The sequence below is a fragment of the Panthera tigris genome, chromosome B3 (assembly GCF_018350195.1).
Source record: "Panthera tigris isolate Pti1 chromosome B3, P.tigris_Pti1_mat1.1, whole genome shotgun sequence".
Lineage (NCBI taxonomy): Eukaryota > Metazoa > Chordata > Mammalia > Carnivora > Felidae > Panthera > Panthera tigris.
Genome location: NC_056665.1, coordinates 577247 through 599873, shown reverse-complemented (window position 1 = coordinate 599873; position 22627 = coordinate 577247). Strand labels below are relative to the sequence as shown.

At 54.1% G+C, this 22627-nt stretch overlaps 1 protein-coding gene across 2 annotated transcripts; it reads left to right on the top strand.

Moving 5' to 3' along the window:
* The first annotated feature begins 8568 nt into the window (after positions 1 to 8568).
* Positions 8569 to 22235, top strand: IDH3A (isocitrate dehydrogenase (NAD(+)) 3 catalytic subunit alpha). Of its 2 annotated transcripts, none has more exons than XM_042987848.1 (11): positions 8569 to 8661; positions 12075 to 12113; positions 14222 to 14305; positions 15491 to 15605; positions 16715 to 16902; positions 17350 to 17483; positions 18199 to 18301; positions 18399 to 18463; positions 19729 to 19813; positions 20260 to 20412; positions 20921 to 22235. In XM_042987848.1, the coding sequence occupies exons 1-11, from the start codon at positions 8635 to 8637 to the stop codon at positions 21002 to 21004; spliced, it is 1077 nt and encodes a 358-aa protein (XP_042843782.1). In that variant the 5' UTR covers positions 8569 to 8634; the 3' UTR covers positions 21005 to 22235. The 2 variants fall into 2 exon arrangements, with proteins under 2 accessions (XP_042843782.1, XP_042843781.1); XM_042987847.1 differs by having other exon boundaries at positions 12075 to 12137.
* The last annotated feature ends 392 nt before the right edge of the window (positions 22236 to 22627 follow it).

The following is a 22627-nucleotide window of genomic DNA, read 5'->3' as shown; positions in this document are numbered from 1 at the left end:
TCGGCGGGCCGGCCCTCCGCTGCAAAGGATGGGTCTGTGAGTTGGCCTTTCTTTGCAGGTGAGCGGACCTCTGGCCTCTGCGCGGGGGGGAGGGGTGTGTGCATCTCGGGCCCTCTGGGTTCCTTAGCGGGACAGGATTCACTAGCCTTTCTTTGCATCTTTGGCTGCACACGAGACCGAGGAGGATTTACAGGACTTACCGTGTCCAGTGAAGTGTGACAAAGGCCAGGAACTTTTAAAATCTTTATTTATTTGTTTTAGAGAGAGAGCGCGTGCGCGAGCAGGAGAGGGGGACAGAGGGAGAGAGAATCCCAAGCCGACTCTAGGCTCAGTGCAGATGGTCACTGGGCTCCATCCCACAATCCTGGAATCATGGCCTGAGCCGAAATCAAGAGGGTTCCTACACCGACTGAGCCACCCAGGCGCCTCACCTGGGACTTCTAAGCGAATGCCAAAGACCACAGCAAACAGTGCCACTGCTAAGTCCTTCCAGGAATCCCACCCATACATGTGTTATTTCCAACCCCAGGACGGTTGATTCTACTGGCATTATCTGCATTTTATAGGTGGGGAAACAGGCTGAGAGAGGATCAGTAACACTCCAGGTCCTACAGCTGGGAAGCAGCGGGACTGGGCTGGACTCAGGTGCTGACTCAGCCTGCTGTTCCACACCTGGACTTCCATGAACTCAGCATGTTATGCTTTAAAAATAGATGGTTCCTTTCTTTAAGCACGTGGGAGGCTCCACCCCCAGAGTTTCTGATTTAGTATGTCTGGGACCGCCCAGAATGTGGGGGGTCTAACAAGATCCCAGGTGTTGCTGGTGCTGCTGGCCCCGACCACACTTTGAGAATCATCGCTGGAGGTTAGAGGCTCCGAGTTTGGCAGATTTCCCAGGTGTTTCTACATGTTCCTTTTACCTGAGGTTCCTGTTTGGGGGTTACCTAACATTTTGCCACCTTCAGGTGAGAACAGCAGCTATCTGCTAAACAGAACAAGCCACCCTGTTCAAATCCAAAGAGTCACGAGAGGCGATCAGAAGGGCAGGAAGCAATTCAGAAGACGTGCGATGGGGTCTCAGCCGTGGGAAAGAAGGCAGGCTATGTGACCAGTAATTCAGAGACTGTGGAATTTTAGAGCAGAGACACCTTTGTAAGAGTCTCTCTGTACCTCCCTTTTCTCCCGTGTGAGAGACCTGGGGAGACGGGAGCCCCCTTAGACCACACAGTCACTGTTACACGTCTCCTTCTCGTCATCTTCGACGCCACACTGCCCACGAGCGGGCCGGAATTCAGTGTTCAGATCCTGCCTGGGTACATTGTCTAACACGCTGCATATTTGTGTGACACGTGCTCCATGCAGAGAAGCCAGAACCTCTGTGAAGAAGACTGGGTTTTCAGTTCTGTGATTCTGTCTTCACACCCCTGTGAAAGTTCCCTTACAACCTCCGTGATCACTATTGCAACGGCAATAGTGGAGGAGGCCCTCTGTCCTAAACTATTACAGCAGTGCCGTGAGGAGAGCAAGTTACAGTCCCATGTTACAGTTGAGAAAGCCTGGGCTCAGAGAGGCAGAGTGACCTGCCCGGAGCCACCCAGCAAGGAAGGGGCAACACAAAACATTTTATCCACGCCTCTTAAGTCTGTAGAGTTGGCCTTATTGCCCATTTCACAGATGAAGCAATAGTCTCAGAGAAGAGCTGCTCCGTTGGTAACAGGTGGATTTAAGTCTTGATTACACGATGATGGGAACACGGGGTTACCACTGCTTCCGGGAGCTCGACTCCTAGTCAGCCGCCGTCTTATAAATGACACGCCCCGAGAAGGTATGCCGAGAGGGAGCTGAGGGTCCCATGGTGGCGCCTGGCACTTTGCAAGCACTCATTAAACGTTGGCTTTTTTCATTTCTGACTCCTTCCATAAAGTTTAAAAGTTGGACGGAAAACGCGAGGGATCAAAACCCAAGGAGTGAACTTACACAGTGAAACACGAATCTCTATCCCTCTTTCCTGTCCTTCCTCCTGCACTAGTTGCCATTCTTTGTGATGAAATGTCCTTGGTCTGCAAGTAGTCTTCTACGACTTGGAGACTGAGGGGACCTCTATGACGGGGACGGAGAAGCTGCCCCCCGGGCCCGAGGCCTGGGCGGGATGTCTTCTACGGTGAAGACGCCTCCCGCAGACCCGGCCTTTGCTGTCCCACCTCAGGGCCCCTCCTGGAACTGCTACCACTATCTCGGCTTCTCTATCTTAGTGGCCATTCAAACCTCATTCCTCCCGGAAGTCTTATCTCTGTGCACAGAGCACTTGTCATCTTGGCCTCTCCCAAGCTGCAATTTATATTCTGGGAGCGGTTACTGGGTCCACCTCAATCTCATACACATACCCCTGCAACCGCCTATTTAATCTAACTCAGTCCTAGCACTGGACAGTTTGTCTCCTCATTTCCCCGTATCTCCAGCATTTCGCACATAGATCTTACTACTTTGGGACGGATGCATACACAGCCTGGGGCTGTGTCTTTTGGAGGGGGCAGGGTTCAGGACGGCTGCAGCACGTCTTATCTGGCTCTATCCCCAGGGTCTAGGACACGGTCTTGGTAAATAGCGAATCAACATTCTTTAAAAGCCTGCATTTCCTGGGCCTGTTCACACGATGAATCAAGTAACTCCCCAAATATTCTGACGTGGAGAAGGTTTTCCCGCTGGAGGATCAAGAGACCAAGCCCTTTAGTGCACGGCAAATGAGGTGAGCCCACCTTCTCCCCGAATGGCCCCAGTGGGCCTGTTCCGAACCCTCTGCCAGAAGACATTCTGGATGTGGGAGGCTCCCAGGTGCTTGAGAACGGGACCGACCTGATGGTGACTTCCTGCAAACTGTCCTTCCAGGTGCCTTTTAAAATCCTCGGGGACATCCGTGACCCCCTCCTTCCCTACCCGTACTCACCCCTCAGCACAGCCTGCTCCAGCCAGAGCCCCTACCTGTAGCACTGTATCCCCATCACTCTGGGATCACTGTGGTGTATCTGTCAGGAAATGACCAGGGCAGGGCACTCACCACCGGACTCAGTTTTGCCATGGATCTGAGTCAGCTCCGGTGGCGAGCGGCAGATGAGCGGAGCTTTGCTGTTGGGGAGCGGGGCGGCTGAGGCGACGCGAGAAGTCTCAGGCTGAATTCTGCGCCGTGGACCGTCACCTATTAGCAAGGAGGTCCTCAGCGGCTACGTAACCTGCTCGGTGAGCACAGTGGACTGCATACCTGTCCTTTTAGGTGTCATAACAGGCGCTGACTCAGTCCAAAGCGGAAGCAACAGTATTCAAGGATCAGGATCCACACAACCTTCGACTCGGGATCAGGTCACCGTGTCCTCGCTCAGCAGCCTGACCCCGAGGCCACGTGGTCCTTTAAGACCAGAGCCCATGGAGTCTCGCGCTCTGTCCGTGGGAGAGGAGAGGCCCGTGGGCGGCACCTAACACACTTGGGGCACCGCCGTCTGAGCCAGGCCAGGCGCTTTGCCCACCCATTTTGCTAATGAGAGGATCCTCCACTGCTGGGATGGCTTCACACCGCAGAGGCACTGGAGGACGAGCCTCTGGAGTGTGGGCTTCTGGGGAAAGTCTGCTCGCCTCCGGGCAGCTGCCCTCCAAGCACGGTCGCCGGGATCTTGACAGAAGGTCTGTGAGGTCGGCATTATTATTTCCACAATGTAAAACATCGTTCGCTGTTTTCACTCTCATCTTCTCACAAGTGCACGGTGGAATTCTCCAGAAGTTTCATGCACGGTGCTGCAGCAGGCTGAACAAAGCAGCAGACACGAGAATCCAGCGGCCTTCCGCTAAATTAAGCCAGGCTTTAAAGACATTTGCCAACATGTGAAACAACGCCACTCTTCTCACTAAATGTTTACGTCTTTAAAAATATTATTTTCCATAGAAATATGTGCACTAAGCTAGCACATGGCGGGTTTATTGTTATAATTGTTTAAAACATGTGTTTAAAATAGCTATTGGGGGTCATGTGCAGCTTTAACTTCTAATACGATAAATATTAATAATCTGTATTACCAAAGTTTGGGTCCTCAAATTTTAAGAATGAGAAATAGTCTTGAGACCAAAATGTCTGAGCATCATTACTGTATGGTTCAGTGAGCCTTTTCTGTTTGGGCCAGATGGGAAAGAGTTCAGGCTTTGCTGGCCCCACAGCCACGGCCTCTGGTACATCTACTCCCCTCTACTGTGGATGCGGCCACCAAACACACGGGCTTGGCGGTGTTCCAGCAAGACATTACTTAGCGACACTGCGACTCCAATTTATATAATTGAAGTCTCACAAAGTGTTACCGATTTTTATGAACTTGTTGATTTTATACACTTTTAAAAGTGTAAGTGTGAAAGCAATTCCGTAACTCCTTAGCTTAGAGGAGGCCGTGGGCCAGAGCTCACCCGTGGCCTGTAGTTTTCCAGCCCCCGCTTTCCTGACACAGGGCCCCCGAAAGAAACCTTTGCAACTTCGTGAGGGATAGGAGTGTCCTTTGTTCTAATGAGGTGACCCCGGGTGGGCTCCTGGAGGGGTCTGGTCAAAAGAAAAGTCCAGCCATGATCAGAAGTTTCGAATTTCCACCCCCTGCCCATCCTCTCGAGAAGAGAGAGGCTGGAAGCAGAGTTAGTCATTGATCATGCCTACACGATGAAACCTCCCTAAGAGTCGCACACGCCTGAGGCTTGGGGAGCTTCCGGATTGGTGAACACGCCCATGCGCCGGGGGTGACACACACCAAGTCCACAGGGACGGAAGCTCCTGTGCCCGGGACCCTCCCAGACCCCGCCCTCTGTATCTCTGCATCTGGCTGTTCACCTGCACCCTTCGGCGCACCCCTTAATACACCGGTGAAGAGTTTCCCTGAGCTCGGGGGGCCACTCTGGCAAAGGAACCGGACCCAAGGAGGGGAATGCGGGCAGGTCGTGTTGGCAGCTGACTGTCAGAGGCGGGAGGGACTACCTGCACCCAGTGCTGTCATGGGGACAGTCTTACAGGACTGAGCCCTTGGTCCTCGGGATGGGACAGCTCCGGAAAGATGGCGTCAGAATCGAGTTACGCGGTAGGACACCCAGCTGGTGCTGCAGAGTTGCCTGTCGTGGGGAAAACCCCCCATCTGGGCCATGGGGGGCGGGAAGCAAGAGCAGACTACTTAGGGCCTGAGGCACCATGGTCAGAGCGCTGGCTTTTACTCCAAGGGACAGATGTCGCTGGCTGTTCTGAGCAGAGGACGGTGCATTTGTCTCCTGCTTTAACAGGACCCCTAAGGCAGGACACGGACTGTGAGGGGCAGGGGGAAGCAGGGAGACCAGCGTGCATGCTATTGCCCTCGTTCTGCCCAGAGAGGACTCTGGCTTAGACCTGGGAAGGCGGGGAGCATCTGCCTGTAGCTCAACCTCAAAAAACAGAGCTGACCCTCAGGTCTTCTGACCTGGGCAGCTGGGAGACTGGAGCTGCATTTCACGGAGAGGAAGGCTGAATGAGGGAGCTGGTTCCCGCTCGTCATCGCTCACACGTAGAAAGAGGTGACGGAGCACAGAAGACACGTTCAGTTTCGACGTATTTTTTCTGACTATCGAACCGTAAAGAATTACCAAGATGCCGAAGAGTCTTCCCAACGGTCACCTCTGAGGGCGGTGCAGCGCTCCACTCGATTCTTTACCCTAAATCACGACCATTCCCTCGTTAATCATTAAGACTGCTTTTCTTTCAATTAACAGTATTATAGACAACCCTATAATGAGTATCTTTGTGCCGATGGATCTGTCTTTGTGGGGTTTTTCGAGGGACTGATTCTCAGGAATGGATTTACGTACGAGGTGAAAGAGTGAAGACACAGAAGTCTTGAGACACACTGAACTGTTTCCAGAAAGGTGGTGGCGGTACAGTATTTGGGAGCCAGCCAGAACTCAGAGTGTAGCCGTTTCACCACCAATTAGACCGTAGAGGACATGAGCATTTTATCCATACTTTCTAATAAAAGGGCCAAAGAAGTTTCTAACTTTCAAAAATTTTGCATGTACGTGATTATGGTTAAGGTTGGTTAAAAGTTTCTTGGTTTCTTTGGCTGTGAAAGGATTGTTCGGGTCCCTTGTCCATTTATTTACTAAAGTTCTAATATTCAGGAAAATAAATTAGGGAAACTCTACTGAAAAAAATGTGTTCCTTTTGTAAAAAAGCAAAAAGAAGCATTTAGCATGTGAATAAATATAATGTATTTTGCTGATTTATTAATTTAAAGGCCACCACCTTGATTAAAACCATTTTGTAGAGTACAGCACCCCTGGACGGGGTAGTGCTGTAGTCACAAACAAGGACACACCTTCCAGATCCTTCTCCTGAGTGGCAAGCATACCTTGGTCCCAACATGCCTTGCTGATGGCACGTCTGGGCGCTCCCAAATGCCAGCACAGGACAAAGGGGCTTGTCCAGGGGACACTGGCCTGCATGTTGGAGGAATGCCAGAACGTCTATGAGCAGTTCTGGAACCTGTGGCCCATCGAGGGAGGGGCTCCCAGATGACGTCTCTCCAGCTGCTCGGGAAGCAGGGAGCACCTTGCCATGGGGGCTGCACCGGGCGACCTCTGAGGGCTGTTTCAGTCTGAGAACCTAAGCTTGTGAGGATTCAACGCTTTCCTGCCTCCAAGTCTTTGATGGCACCGGTCCGTTCGGACCCCATCTCAGGCTGCTGACATCTTACCTCCTCAAGGACTGCTTTAAACACCATCTCCAGGACGGGATCTTCCCCAGCCAGCCCCACCCGGTCCAAACCCCTTCAAGCACCTGTCACTGAATTTCTGTGTTTCTCCCTCACTAGACTTGGAGGGTAGGCCTGGGCGTATTCATTACTCGTCCTCACCCAGCACCTGATAGGACTTCTCTTGGGAAGCCGTTGTTGAACTGCATGGCCCCTCACAGAAACTTAGCGGTTAGGAGAACTGTCTCAGTAATCAGGCGTCCCAGTGTAATGCCGCCATCACTGCTACTCGCTGTGCCTCGGTTTCCTCATGGGGTTGATGTGAAGATTGGATATGGATTGGAGAAAGTCCTCCAATCTTTGTCTCAAAGTCACTGAGCAGCTGGATGTGCTGTTTTCTGTTCCGGAAGCAAAGCCATGAGAGATCCTCTCTGGGCTTGAGGAAGATCTTCTCAAAGACACGTAGCAGGAGAGAATGCCATAAGGTCCCCAGGAGCGGGGAGGTGGGAACCAAGTGTTGGCGCTGGGGTGGGGGGTGGGGGTCCTGAGTAGGGAGAGGGATAGGTGGGCAGGTAGTGGGTGCTTCCCAAAGGAACCAACATCCGAGCTGTCTTAACAAGTGGCTGGAATTTCAGCAGGTGGAAATGGGGGCAAAAGGGCAGTCGGACAGTCAGAATGACATGAGCATGGGGCAAGTAAACCATGGGAAGCATTTGGGGGCTGGCCAGCAGTCCTACTTGGCTGGTGCTCCAGGACAGTGGGGCTGGAAGGAGTGGCGGGACACTATGGCTCAAAATAGCGGTGAGTGGTGACTGCGAGGGGGAGCCAGGGGCTGGGGAGCCAGGCTGGTCCCTGGATGCAGCTGTGCTTGAGGGCGGACTGTGGGGAGGAAGGGTGGTCAGGTCGCACCTGAGCGGGGGGGGGGGGGGGGGGGGGGGGGGGGGGGGGGGGGGCAGGGCAGGGTGGGGATGGAGGCGAGGGTCTGTGAACTCTTCAGGGCAGGACTGCCAGGTCAGAGGACAGGAAGGGCCGGCGGGAGGTTGGCGAAATCCCTCTGCCCTGACCAGGCCACAGACGTAGCTGCAGATTATTTTATCCCCGAGGCCTTTGGCGTCATTCCCGCCCCCCGCCCCCCCGCCCCGATTCATCACCTCTCTGGGCGCGGGGGCGGCTCCCCTCCGGACTGAGCCCTGGCAGGGCAGGGAGGGGAGGTCTCGTGTAAGTGACCCCGGCCGCGGCCCCCCGCAAAGTGAGGCGAGGGCGGCCAAGAGGGGTCGGTTCCGGCGTGATGGGCTGGAGCCGGGTCCCCGGGTTCGCCTCGCGGACCTCCTGGCGCCGCCGCTTCCCGGCGCGTCCCCGCGAGGCCCGAAGCGCGCGGGCGGGCTGAGCGCAGGCCCGCAACACCCGCGCGTTGGACAGGACCGCGGCGGCGGCCGTGCAGCCGTCTGCGCTCACTACGTGGGTTACCCGTCGATGAAGCCGGCACACAATAAGCATTTGTGGAACGAGTGAGCCGTCCCATCTACCTGCGCGAGACTGCAAACTCCGCGAGAGAAGCCGTAGCCTGAGCCTGCGAGTCTCGGGGAGGCGCGGGCGCCCGCAGCAGGGAGCCCACCGCCCACCAGACCTGGACGCCGGCAGTCGGAGGCGCAGAGCTCCAACGGATTCCGACGCCGGCGGCCGCGAGGAGAGGGTGGGGCCTTCCTGGAGACGCGCGCTGGGTGGCTTCCGGGTCGCCCCTCCGCGCGTCACCGCGAGGTCAGCCAGGCGATTGGCCAGCGGAGCCGGCAGGGGGCGGGACGGGGACCGGGGGGGCGTGGTCACTCGGGGGCGGGGCCCCGGGCCGTATTGCGCGGTTGCGCACTGCTGCCGCTGCTGTCGTCGCGGCGCGAGGAGGGTCGCGATGGCTGGGCCCGCGTGGATCTCCAAGGTGAGCGCCGGGCGGGCCGGTGTGCGGCGGCGGGCGGCGGGCCGGGCGGGAACGGTGCGGGCGCCGGGGCCTCGACCGGCGTGGACGGTGCGGGCAGCCTTGAGCCCGGACGGTCGCACCTGAGGCGGGGCCGGCCAAGGTCACGGCTGGGCCCGGGTGCCCCCGCGAGCGCCGCGCCGGGGCCGGGCTGGGCCTGGCATCGAGCCCGGGGAGGCTCGAGCGCGGCCGGCGGGGCCGGGGTGTGGGCGCGGGGCTCGCGGGAGCATGCGGTGCTCCCTTCGGAGGGCGCGGGGCCCCTGCACGCGGGAGTCCCCGTCCGAGCCCCCCGCCGCTGATGTTGGGGAGAAAGCCGCGACCTCGAGAGCTGTGGTGCCCTTGGCAGCTCGGGGCCGGAGCCGGAGCCGGAGCCGGGAGGGGCTTCAGGGGCTCCCCGCAGTTCCCCGGTTCCCCGGCGGAGCCAGCCTGCGCCTGCGGATGCTGCCGCTCAAGGTCACGCGGGAGTCGGTGTCGGAGCTGCGGGCGGCCCCAGGGGCCTCGCTGCCTCGTTCCCCGCCGCCTACACCAGAGTCTTAGGTTCGAATTCGGGCCGTGCTGCTGATTGGCTGTATGACCTTGAGCAGATGACTTAACGCCCCTGGTCGTGTGTGCACCCATCTGTGAAACACCTATGCTTGCTCCCCGAGTTGTGGAGGTTAAATGGTGTGAAAGCAGCAGCACACAGATCTGAAGCTTTCAGCTTGCCCTCGCGAGCAGACGGCGGATCTGCTTGGTTAGCCTCTTCAGACCTGGGCCTGTGTGTGTGACGGTGACTGTTAGGCCACACTTGCTCCAGAAGGTGGAGTGGCTTTCGTGCCCCTGTCGCCCCACTTACCACCTGATTCCTGTTTGGTGGGTTCACCACGCCTTCAGACGGTGGACTGAGCAGCCCACCTGGTGAGGGATGTGCGGGTAAGTGCGCTTTGCCCAGAGTGTGGGGCCCAGCGTGAAAGAAGATGTCCCCCTCTGACGTCGACTGGCTGTGAGGCCTTTGACCTCTGTGCGGCCCGGGAAGAACCGGGTTCTTCCCTTGGGGGTTGGACCGACGCCCCGGGACGTGGGAGACGCTGAGCTAGTGGCGGCTTCAATCAGAGCAGTTCCTTTATTGGGGTTCCATTGAAGGCTTTATTTGAAAAAAGTGATTTCAACTTAAATTGTTTTTTTTTTTCCTAAAAAAGCCTCGATTTAGAGAAAATACTAGGTTTCTAAAGACCTTTCTGGTTCTAACATGCTCTGATTACAAGCAGCCAGTTCCCTGCAGCAGACACTTACTGAGAGAGTACCAGCCGTGCGCCCCGCACTGTATTTGTATGTCTGAGTTGGGCAGGAAGGTGACAGCAGGTGAGGGGCTGTGACAGGAGAAGGACCGGAGGTCCCGGCCTCAGGCTCCTTATCTGCAAAGGGCCACTGACACCTCTCTCTCCAGGTTCTGTAGAAACTAACATATATGCACGTAGATTGTAAAGTACAAGCCAGCCTGTGCTCGAAAAACATCTTGCTTAGAGTTCTGGGTCGTTTTAATGACTTGGACGAATCCTGCCTTATTCTAAGATCACATAGGACAGGTGACAGACGCCGACCGGACTGGTTGCAAGTATTAGAGGCGTTTGCGGGGTGAGAACTTGGCCGACAGAGAGGTGATTGAAGCAGGCTTTTGTTTTTCCAAAAAATATTCATTGAGCACCTACTGTGAGCCCCCAGCTGCCCTGGGCTCTGGGGATCCCAAGGTGCTTGTGGATTCACATCTGAAGCTGGGTCTTGGTCACGGAGACGGGGCCTGTTCCGGATGGATGTCCTTCCCCTCTTTCTGGGGTGGGGAGGGGTGGGGAGGGGAAGCACTCGGGCAGATCTGTCTTCCAGCAGCCATCTGTCCGCGGGTGAATCATGTTCCAGGATTAACGTTTTTGCCAGTGGTTTTGGCATCGAGTGCTCTTTGGATCTGGCCCCATCTTGTATTTTCAGAGCAGGCACATGACCGTGGACGCCGGGTGGGAGAATACCGCTCGTTCATACCTTCTTGGCTGTTGGTTGGCGTCTCGTTAGTAGATGCCAGTATCACAGCAAAGGTTCGGGCCTCCTGGGAAGTGACCCCAAAAGGAAACACTAAGACAGGACGTAACAGATGTGTCTTCACTTATGTATCCAGCGTGAAAAAAAGTTACCTCGAAAACTTCTAACGGCTTTTGGTAGCTTTGGTTGATGTACTCAATTTCTTTGATTGTATTCTGTTTATGCTAACGTAGTAGGACTTTGTCCCAGTGTTCAGTGACTGAGTTATTAAAGCTCAAAATGACCTTTTAAAGTTTCTGTTCCTGGGGCGCCTGGGTGGCTCAGTCGGTTAAGCGTCCGACTTCGGCTCAGGTCATGATCTCACGGTCTGTGAGTTCGAGCCCCGCGTCAGGCTCTGTGCTGACAGCTCAGAGCCTGGAGCCTGTTTCGGATTCTGTGTCTCCCTCTCTCTATGCCCCTCCCCTGTTCACGCTCTCTCTCTGTCTCAAAAATAAATAAATGTTAAAAAAAAAAAAATTAAAAAAAAAAGTTTCTGTTCCTGGTGTCTAATAGTGTTAAGTGGAAAACAGTACACCAGTGGTACCATCTTGGGCTAGTGGCGTTGGTAGGTGACTTTTCTTTTTTTGTGTCCCTTTCCCGGCAATTAACAGTAATGACCATGTTACCTGTGTTGTGAGAAAAAATAAGTAACTTATTTAAAAGCTTCATTCTGTATGACCCAAGTATCAAGTCAACTTTGTTAGATTTTTTGTTATTATAAAGAGTAAATACTAAATATTCCTGGGAGAAGAATAGGCATAATGTGTAATTAAAGGAGCACTGGACTGGGAGTCAGGAGACCTGAATTCTGGTCTCTGGTCACTCTGTGGCCTTAGGCAAATCCTGACCCTTTAGACACCAATGTCTCCACCTGTGTGATGAGTGACTGGGCTCTGGAGTTTTTAAGGACTCCTCCAGCTCTAAAATTAGTGATACGATTATGTGGTACCCCCACCTTGAAGCAGTAGTCGAGAATGTTGACATAAAACCTTCCAGATCATCTGAGAAAAATGCAGTGTTTGAGTTAAAAAGGTATATGGTCTCAGTCCACCTTGAACACTTTTTGACAACTCATATGCATCAAATCCACGTTGAAAGTATTCAGTACTTAAATTTTCAAAGCGAAGGTAAACTGAACAGTTAGCTTTTCAGATCGGAGGTGGCTTGTCACATTGAGCTAATACATGAGAAAACTACTCCTCAGAAGTTCCTGAATACGTGCGTGCAAACTTGTAACATTGTCAGCCCTCGGAAATGGCCCGGGCTGTGCCTCTCGCTTCGAGTGGTTTAGTTCTGTGAGTGACGTTTCTTTGTTGATGTTGGCGTAGGTCTCTCGGCTGCTGGGGGCGCTGCACAACCAGAAACAGGTGACCCGAGGGTTCGCTGGTGGTGTGAGTACGATTACATCTTTCGTTTTTTCCTTTTAGAAGTTTCTCAAGAAAGATGCTCTAACATGTTTATCATACAGTCTCTTGTCTCTGTTTACTTCAAATTAGGGACGATTTGCCATACTTCTCCCGGATATTTAAATCACTGGCTTGCACGCACGAATGCATCAGGTCACTTGCACATTTAAAAGAATGACATCACAGCTGGCTTCGTAAGCCTGTCACGTTAGTATCTTAAAGGAGTCTTGTTAAAAATTGAAATGGCCCTTGAACCTGTTACTTTCACAATCTCATTTTTGTAAGACAGGTTTTTTTTCAAAACTAGTGCAAGTTGAGAGAAAATTGTTGAGAAGCTTCAAAACCTGCTTTGCATCTTTATTTTGTGGGCTTCCCTGAACACGGTAGATGGGCCACTAACGAGGAGCAGCTCACACATCTGTGAGCCCCGTGGGCTCACGCTCCCCTCCTCGGCCTTCAGAGAGGATCGTGTTAGTGGATCATCTATTTCTCATTAAACCTGCCGCTTTTAGAATCCCCGGCGTTAGAACTCGGCGCTTTAAAGGCTGATACCACGTTTTTAGAGCCTTCTAAGACTGTGGGTCAGTGAGTTCCTATTTGGTTTTATTTTACCCCTTGCTACAGAATCTGATTTGGATTTCACAATTCCTGTACTCCCATATCACGTCTTGCTCTGTGAGGGTTCATTAGGTCCTCGTACCTTTTCGCTCCGGTCGCTCTCTGGTCCGTGGAAGAGACGCAGATTTCTTCTGGTGGCCTGGTGACACTTACGATTACATGTTGGGAGAACAGGAACAAGAAGCCAGAAGGTTCTTTTGGCTCTGCGTGTGCAAAGACACAGAATGAGGCTTGCGCTTCTAGCTCACGGACAGCCAAGCTGGCATTTCAAACGTTTTCTGAAAGCTAGTGAGAAGATCATTGCTCTCTGCTATTATTTATTTTCAGGCCGTCCACGTGTAAAAAATATTAGCCTGGTGGGGAGGGGTTTATATTTGAAAGAAACAAGAAGAGGAACTAAGTTTTTAGAAGATTTCTTCAGTAACACAGAAAAATTGAGAAACGGTCCACGCGCTCAGTGAGTTGCAGTGGGAGGCAAAAGAGCAGGGAAACTCGAATCAGTGATTTGAAACAAGGTGGCACAGACGACTAGACCTGGAACAGACCGGGGACCGTCGCCCGGGCCAGACCCCCAGGCAAGAGAAAGGCCCCACCTAATGACATGTAGGGTCTCCAAACAGGGAGAGAGGGTCTGAATATTACCTTAACTCGTTGAAATCCTGTCATCATTTCCCTTTACGCGTTTTTGTTTCTGTGTTTGAAATGCTGGCTTGACTGTTTGAAGCCTTTGAAGTAAACCATTGGTGTCACATTATAGACACTCGTGTCCCTCTGCGTCTAACTCAGACTTTGCCGGTATGAGCACGTGTGCTGTTCTTACAGGTGACAGACAAGCGCTGAGCTCAGTTAGGTGACATTTGTCCTCGAGGAGCCGGCTTCACAGAGGAGCTCAGAGAAGCGGGGATCCCCTTGTGACTGGAAGTCTGATTTTCTCTGAGTTCCGAAACAGACCCCAGCAGTGTTCTGGAAATGTGTCTGAAGTGTTTTTAAGACTGAGCAAACTGTGTGAGAAACCTAACTTTCCAGGATCCCAGTGGAGAGGAGAGCGGTTGCCTTCCTGAGAAACTCTCTGAATTTCAGCGAGAGAACATGGTTGAAATTTTTGTTCTCTCTGCTTTCACAGACTTGAATTAATTGGGCTCTTTGTAGCTTGTCTGGAAAAAAAATACGAATTAGGAGGTCTACTCTGTGATTTATTTTTGTTTTCTCTAGAGCATCACCTCAGTTTTTTTAAAGCCTCCGAACTCAGGTAAAGAGTAGAATTGAGTCTCTTGACTCTTGCCTCCGTTCCGGCGAGCTCTTGGGAGGCACCCCTATTTTCATGAAGGCCTTTGGGTCTTCTTGAGACACCCCCCCGGCCCCCGTAAGCTGATTTCTTTGTCGGGGATACTCTTTTCCAGACCGCCAAAAATTGATTCTTCCTGTCTTCTCTGGCGGTCTCTTCCACTCAGGTTCAGACGGTAACTTTAATTCCCGGGGATGGCATCGGCCCAGAGATCTCGGCGGCCGTTATGAAGATTTTTGATGCTGCCAAGGTAAGCGCGCTTGAAAACGACCTTTGCTAATGCTCGCAGAATACTTGTCTTAGCCGGCCGGAGTCCGTGGCCTCGGGATCAGCCGTCCCATCTGGCGACGCGGGAAGGCGTGCGGCCATCGCCACAACACCGACGTCAGCAGCATTCGTGCTGGGGACGGCAAGCCCGTGCGCCGGCTCCGCCGTCCGCCAAGAGGCCGGTGTCGAGCGGCCGTGCGCGTGGGTCCCTGAGCCCTGCCAGGTCACCTGTCTCCTCAGTATGTGCCCTCCCGCCGAGAAGAATAGAACCAATTTTGCAAAACACTGTGTAGGAGATTTTCAGAGATGAAAACAAATTTCTGATGTGGTGTCACCATCCAGCATGAGGTGTGATTATTCTAGCAGCCCAGCCTTCCGCACAGGTAGATATTTTAAAATGCTTTCGTTCGGGGGTAGCGGACGTTGGGCTTTACTTGACACGATGCTCAGTTAGGGCAGTTACAGCTGCCAGGTGCCGTCACGTGCAGGGGGAGGACGGGGGCAGGTCTGAACCGTCCATACCCTGCTCCCCGAAGCACGCCCCCCACAGAGGAGATGGAGCTCGCCTGGTGGCAGAGTCCCCAAGGAACCGCACAGTTCCCCCATTTGCTGTGTGCGGTCCAAGCCAGTGGCGAGGCGCACACGAGCCCAGGCCCGTGTCTAACTTTAGAGCACCGTCACCACCCAAAAGAAACCCTGGGCTCATTAGCAGTCACTGCCCTCCCCCACCGTCCGCCCCCTCGCCTCCCACGGCCGGCCCCAGGCGGCTACCCGGCTACTTTCTGTCCCTACATGTGTCTCTTCTGGACATTTCGCAGGAATAGAATCTCATGCCGTCTTCTGTTGGCTTCCTTCACTCAGCACAAGGACCGCTAGGTTCGTCCGTGTGTCGGGACCGTGTCGTGTTTCCGCGGACCATGTTTCTCGGCTCCTTGTGATGTTCTAATTTTAGCCGCGTTAAGAGTATTGAAAACACATAAGTGGGCAGGTGTCAGTGAGGTGTGGACCGGACAGGGCAGCGCGGAGAATGACCTCTCTTCCCGCGTGTCAGGAACTTTCCGGACCTTTATTGTACGTTTCCACCGGCTGCACCGGCAGGTGAAGCAGTTTGTAACCAGTGTCGTGTGAGTCCCACTCTGCAGCTTCCTGTGCTCTGTGCCGCCTCTAGGCGCCCATTCAGTGGGAGGAGCGGAATGTCACCGCCATCCAGGGACCCGGAGGAAAGTGGATGATCCCTCCAGAAGCCAAAGAGTCCATGGATAAGAACAAGATGGGCTTGAAAGGTACTGGATCCGATGGCGACTGTGGCTTTCTGCTACAGCGGTTACGTTTTTGAAAGTTTATGCATGTAAGCGAAATACGGCCTGACCGTGTTCAAGTGAAGCCACCCTTTTTGAAGCAATTTACTTATTACTTCCTCTTTCAAAAATTTTTTGCCGGAGCACAGCCGACACAACGTGATACTGGTTTCAGGCGCTCATCGTAGTGACGCCTTCTCCACGTTCTGTTGTCACCACACGAAGCAACTTACAGTGACAGGCCGTGGTTTTCATCCGGGGACGTATTTCTCCCCAGGAAAAACACGAAGGTGTTACTGGCCAGTGCCAAATGGAAGTATGTGTTTATCTGCACCTGGATTTATCTCGTGCACACTTCGCATGTTTTCGGTGCTATTCTAAGTAGCATGCGCTTCAGGTCATGGTTCAAAACACTGGCGTGTGCCAGACGCCCGTTCGGCCCAGGCATTCAGTCCAGACAGATCCAAGTTGCGATCTCTTGTCTGCCACTGACCGCCGGGAGGCTCCGGCAAGTTTCTTTCTCTTGGTTGTGGTTTTCCTGCTCACTTTTAACTGACAGCAAGGGCGATGTCACCTCCCGGGTGGTGGCGAGGGTCACACACTGGAGCCTGGTCCTCCACCAGCGGGCGCACAGCGATGTTCCCGGAAGCTTCCGTGCGGATCTTCCTCCTTCACCGGAGTAGAGGGTAAAGCTAGAGACAGATGCCTTCTCCGGAGTAGCCCGGGGGAGTTAGTGGGTGACCCTTGCTCGTTGTGAAAGTGCCCCTTTGTTCGTGGGCACGCACGTTAGACCGACCGCACGGCTACTTCTCCCCCGAAGGAAGGACCCTAGCTGAGCTGCGACCGAAAAGTAAAACAAAGGAAAACTGGAATTTCCAGTAATCGTGAGGTACTTGTGTTTAGAAGGAAGCAAGTGTGCCCGCTGGCTCGGTTCGTGGAGCGTGCGACTCTTGATCTCAGGGTTGTGGGTCCGGGCCCCGTGTTCCGTGTGGAGATTACTTGGAAGTAAATTCTTAAAAAAAAAAAAAAGAACAAAAAGAAGAAACACCCCCGAATGTACCCTCTTGTCATGTGGGTTCTCTTCTTTATCACAGGCCCTTTAAAGACCCCAATAGCAGCTGGTCACCCATCTATGAATTTATTGCTGCGTAAGACCTTTGACCTTTATGCAAACGTGCGGCCGTGTGTGTCCATCGAGGGCTATAAAACCCCTTACACCGACGTAAACATTGTCACCATCCGAGAGAACACAGAAGGAGAATACAGTGGCATTGAGCATGTGGTATGTTCCTTCCACACTTAAATTCTTACTGGGGTTGCTCTCTGTGCTCTTGGGACAGTTGTTCAGACCCCCAGTTGTTGAGAACACCTGGCAGAGACGGCTCACCTTGACCCCCAGGAGGCGAGGGCGGTTGCCTTGGCCCCGCCTTGCCTGGCAGCAGGAGGGGGGGCGGGGGGTGTCCTCTGTTTCAGGACAATCCTCAGCTTCACAGGCGGGTCCTGGGGCCCGGGGCCATCTCTGCACCTGTCTTCCTCATCTGTGCAGTGGGCCTTATTCTACCTACCTCGTAGGGCCGGGGTCGTTGTTATTGGCCCCGGCGACACCCCACGTGCGCGACGCGAGCCGTGGCAGCTGGCACTGTGTGAGCACGCCCCCAGTGGTGGTGCCCCCTCGCTGCCAGCGGCCTAGCGCGGCCGTTCCGGTGAGGCAAGACCCCCTCTCCCTCAGATCGTGGATGGGGTTGTGCAGAGTATCAAGCTCATCACCGAGGAGGCCAGCCGGCGCATCGCCGAGTTCGCCTTTGCGTACGCCCGCAACAATCACCGCAGCAACGTCACCGCCGTGCACAAGGCCAACATCATGTGAGTCCGGGGCCGGGCAGAGCCCCGCTCGCTGTGTGCAGGGAGCGGTGACCCGGCTCTCCTTCCTTCTCCCGGTTGTGGAGCAGATTGGGGGGCAGGAGCTCAGGATCCGGGGTATAAGGCGGGCCTGAGAATTGTCAGAGACGCTGGAGACGGGATCCCCAGACGCTGTGGCTGTTCCGCCGAGGCTGCGAGTCACAGGGCAGGGGCGCTGATGTCCAGGCAGAATCGGGAGCGTTTCTGCGGTGACCGAGCGCCCGGGGCTTCCCTCGGCTTCCCCTCACGGGCGAGCCCCTCCCCCACTCCGCTTAAGGCCAGGCGGGTGTGCGCAGAAGCAGTTTCCCCAGGGCGCACGGGGAGGTGTTGAGCATGCATGTACGGTAGTAAAACCAACTAAATGATCCGACGAGTTAGTCTTTTAAAGCAATTGTAACACTTTATTAATACACATTTCTTAATTCTTGCTAGACAAGACTATTAAAAAATAATAGTCTTTATTATGACCAAACTATTTTATATTTGTATCCTTTTGTGCTTCCGGAAACATCCCCAGACATTTTCAGTTTGTGTCTTATTAACTGCCTGAAAAACAATTTTACTATAATTGAAATTGGACATCTGGGCTTCTGGAACTAACGTTTGTTGACCTTCTTTGAGCTGATCCTTTTCTTTCTGCAAGTCTTTCCTTCAACAGTTTTTATTTAATTAAATGCAGGCGGATGTCAGATGGGCTTTTCCTGCAAAAATGCAGGGAAGTTGCTGAAAACTGTAAAGATATTAAATTTAACGAGATGTACCTTGATACGGTGTGTCTGAACGTAAGTACACCCGCTTCCTTGCCTGCTGCCTTCTGCGGTGCGTCCCGTGCGCGGGCCGTGGCTTTGATCGCTAAACACACCGACGCATTCCTCGCAGATGGTCCAAGACCCGTCCCAGTTTGACGTTCTCGTTATGCCGAATTTGTATGGAGACATCCTCAGGTGAGTCCGACTACACCTTTTCGGCCTGTAGTTTATTTATAAATGTCCTAAAGTAAACGTGGCTTACAGAGTCTCAGTCAGGTGTCATGAACCACAGCGTGTGTTATACGGGTCCTCGTGACTCAGGCGGCCGTGTCAGCGATTACACATTGGGTGGGTCATTCGTTTCTTTGCCAAATCGGCTCTGGGCTGTTGTTCCCTAATGATTAGTCCCTTTTCCCGTTTTGAGATGTTTTATCTGTTGAGTGATTTCAGTGTGTTGTCATGTATAGCCACCTAGTGAGTGGTCATTTGTTCAGAATTTTTGTGACACTTGACACAATTTCAGACTTACAGAAAGGTTGCCGGAAGGTACAGGGACTTCCTGTGTGCCGGCACCCACAGCCCCCAGGTGCTGACGGTTGACCACACCGACGTTATCGTTCCCCGGCTGCCCTCGCTGCCCGCCCCCCGCCCCCCCACAAAGTTGGCCGTCACTCCTACGTTTCTAGCTCCTTCACTTGGGCCTTAGGAGTTTCAACACATTTCTCACAGAAGTGCTAAACCTAGAGGGACAACAACTAACTTTTGACTAAAAGTCACTGCTAAGTTCTTTTATCCCATTATATCATTTAATCCTGACAATTCCATAGAATAGATTTTGCCTCCATTTATAAATAAGGCAGCTGAGGCTCAGAGAACCTTAAGTAACTAGCTGGAAGTTTCGGGAAGCCTCGATTTAGAGCCCCAAAGTGTCCAGCCCCAACGACTGGGCCCCCCTCCAAGTGGGTCCTGCAGGAGGGGCTGGAGGTACAGCAGCGGTGGTCTGTCTTTGAAAAATACCACGTTTGTTTCCCCCTGAGTCTCGCTCGTGATGTGAGTGCAGGATTTGGTGGAAGAGGGTAAGCAGGAGAAAGGGCCTTTTGGTTGGCGTTGTGTGCGCATAAGCTTGTTTCTTTGCGTACGTACTTCTCCGTTTGGACGCATGGACGTCACCGTGGGCGGGACCACCACAGCCATCGTCGTATTGGTGCTCGGGTCACCCCATCCTGGCCGCTGCGGGTCCCTGTGAGCTGTGGCCTCTGGACGCGGCCCACCATTTGCTTTCCGGTGCAGCAGGATGCCGCGGGCTTATCCTGGACCTTCTCACTGCGGTCCGGGATTGGCCATTTCTCCGAGGAACCCCGTGCCCTTTGGTGGAGGGTGGTAGTTAAAAACCAAAGTCCGGGTGCTGGGTGAGAAGCTTCACTTTTCAGAACACCCTCAAAATGCTTTTCCGCCCCCAGTGACCTGTGCGCGGGATTGATTGGCGGTCTTGGTGTGACACCAAGTGGCAACATTGGAGCCGACGGGGTCGCCATCTTCGAGTCGGTAAGACCCTGGTGAGGCCTGAGGCGGGACTCACCCGAACGGCCCGGGAGCCCCTGGCGGGTTGGCCGTGTAGATAGGTTCCAAGTGCTGGGTTTTCCCTGGTGTCGAAAGAAACCGATGCTTTGTGTAGGTTTGTCATGTGAGCCTGGTTTATTCGTTCGCTTCCCTCTTTATTGTGTGTCCGTGTTACTTATTGGGCGTCCTCCCTCAGAGCATCTTCCCGAGAGCTGGGCATGGTGGTCAGTCCCTACGTTTGCACTTTCTCCCCCTTACTCTGGCTCTTTCTTTTCCTGACACTTGCCTTCTCAGACCCGCGTCTGCTGAAGGGCACGGTGGCCATTCAGCGATGCCCCTCGTCGGTGAGGAAAGGTGGCCGGGCCCCGCGTCCCCAGGGGAGTGCTGTCTGCGGGGGCGCCCCCTGACTCTGCTTCCATTCCCATGGGCAGGTTCACGGCACCGCCCCGGACATCGCGGGCAAGGACATGGCCAACCCCACGGCCCTCCTGCTCAGCGCCGTGATGATGCTGCGCCACATGGGACTCTCCGACCACGCCGCCAGGGTCGAGGCTGCGTGTTTTGCCACAATTAAGGATGGGAAGGTATCGGCGGTCGCCCGTGCTCGGGCCGTGTCAGACGCGTCCCCCGGCGTTGCGTCCGCTGCCTGTGCGTTTTCCGTGGGGGGAGCCGCGTGTCAGGTCGGGGAAGGGTCGGGGAGTGCTGACGCGGAGACGCCCGGGCAGAAGAGCCGTGGCCTGGGAGCCACGGTCAGTTAGGCCTCGGGTCCCGTGGTCAGTGTACGATCTGGGTCAAGTCGGCTCATTTTTCTAGACAGCGTTTCCTCCCCAACGGAACCAAGTGTTTTCCCACGTGCTCTGTTGGGATAGAGGGGACGTTTTGGAAAGCCTCCCTGCCTCCTTTTGTCGAGACCCTGTTGTGTCCTCCTCAGGGCGCCCTGAGCTGGGCCTTGGTCCTCCAGGGTGGGGGCCTCCCTCTCCAGCAGGAGCCAGATTGGCTGGGCCCACATCTCCCCGGGGGCTCTCCGAAAAGCATCCTGCCTTTGTTTCGGGTGTGGATCCATTCTTATCTTGGCTGTTCTTCTTTTCTCAGAGCCTAACGAAAGATCTAGGAGGCAACGCCAAGTGCTCAGACTTCACGGAGGAAATCTGCCGTCGAGTTCGAGATTTGGATTGAAGCTCCTGCGCGTGGAGCCCGCGTCCGTCACGCGCACCACGTCACGCACACGTGCGGTTTGCTTCTTTCCCGACGGTACATTTCTAGATCCGGCCTTTTCTCAACCAGATCTCCGTGGAGGGTGCGGGGACGCGCTAGGCCTGCTCTCCGAGGACTTTTCCTGAGGGCCCGTTTTATCGATGACGTGTCTGTCCGGTGCGCGTCTTCTGTAAGCTCTCAGTGGACTGTATCATTGGCCACGTTAATCATTTTACACTTCAGTTAAAACGGTTTTTCCTCAGCTGTAAATACGATACAGGATTAATAAGAGAAAACATCTAACTTTTTAAAGAAAACCCTGTTTTCCTTGGTTTATGAAAAACACAATAGGAGTAAGTTGGCATATTGGCAGGATAGCACAAGAGGACATTCTCATAAAGCTACGCGGCCACAGGAGAGGGTTCCGGGAAGTTCAGGCCACCACCCACCAGTGAATGCGGCATATCTCTTAGTGCTGTGGGAAGTAGACACGTAGGTACATTCTCACGTGAATTACTGAGTATGAATAAAGACCTCAAATCCAAGAAATCCATACGAGATGTAGACGTAGGTAGAGTGTGGGATAGCGAGACGCACGTGCGTCTGTGTGGATGATTTGGTTTATCCAGATGTACCCTTCTTGGCGGGAGCTTTAATGGCGCGGAGGGGATTTCCTTTCACTGGATGTGCGAGGCGCTGAGTCGGCCACGGGAGCCTGTGGCGTGAGCCTCGCTTGGCCCAGAGCGACCTGAAGGCCTGACCACGAATATTTCGGCCCCCGGTTAACTGGGGCCGCTGGCCGTTACTTTCCTATCTCAGTGGCTGCCCCTCCCCTTCCCCAAAGCACCGAATCAGTGCCACCCACCCCAGCGCTGGTGAGAGAGGAGCCCGCAGTGGGGGTTGGGCGCAGCTGTGACCCTGCCCTCCCCTCCCCCCCCCAGCACGTTGTACTTTACGGCAGACACGCAGTCGCTATTTTCATGAACAGACTGCCCTTCGTGTGGCACTGCAGGCCCGGGGCTTCGCAGAGAGCACCCAGATCACAGGGGTTTCTTAGCAAATCTCACCGACTGGGTGCTTTTTTAGGCTTGTAACCAGACCCGAGTCTTAGGTGTCTTTTACTTTGTTTAAGCCGCAGCTTCCTCTTTTCTGTTGCATTGTGCTAATTACCAGTGACCCTTGGGTTCGCCCTAATAAAGAATTCCAGAACTGCCTGGAGTGTACCCTTTCTCCACCTGTTTCCTGGCGATACGCCAGAGGCCATTTCGGCTCCAGGTATTTGGGGTGAAGGGCTGGGATGGCGGTGACACTCCGGCACAAGCCGGTGCGTTCTCACAAAGCCCCCCCGGGTGCCGTCCTGCCCGATGGTCTCACGCCTGTGGCACGCTGTCCCCCGGGTTAAACACCCACGACTCTCGGGACTAGTCCCGCCCGCTCAACTGACAAGAAGAGTCGGGCTCGCCGGCAATTCTGTCGAATAGTTTAATATTCAAATTTCGCTGTCCGTACAATCACGTAGGCAGCCGCGGTTTTATCAAGCGTCAGATCAGTCGGCAGGTGCGAGTCACGGGACGGCCTGGTGCCTGAGCACCTGAGCCGCCCTCC

Bases quoted from the DNA above. Each gene is read 5' to 3' on its own strand.
- IDH3A (XM_042987847.1), top strand. From the start codon at position 8,635: ATGGCTGGGCCCGCGTGGATCTCCAAG. The intron at 14,306-15,490 runs GTAAGCGCGCTT...TGCCGCCTCTAG, and splicing joins AGATTTTTGATGCTGCCAAG to GCGCCCATTCAGTGGGAGGA. The intron at 19,814-20,259 runs GTAAGACCCTGG...TCCCATGGGCAG, and splicing joins GGGTCGCCATCTTCGAGTCG to GTTCACGGCACCGCCCCGGA.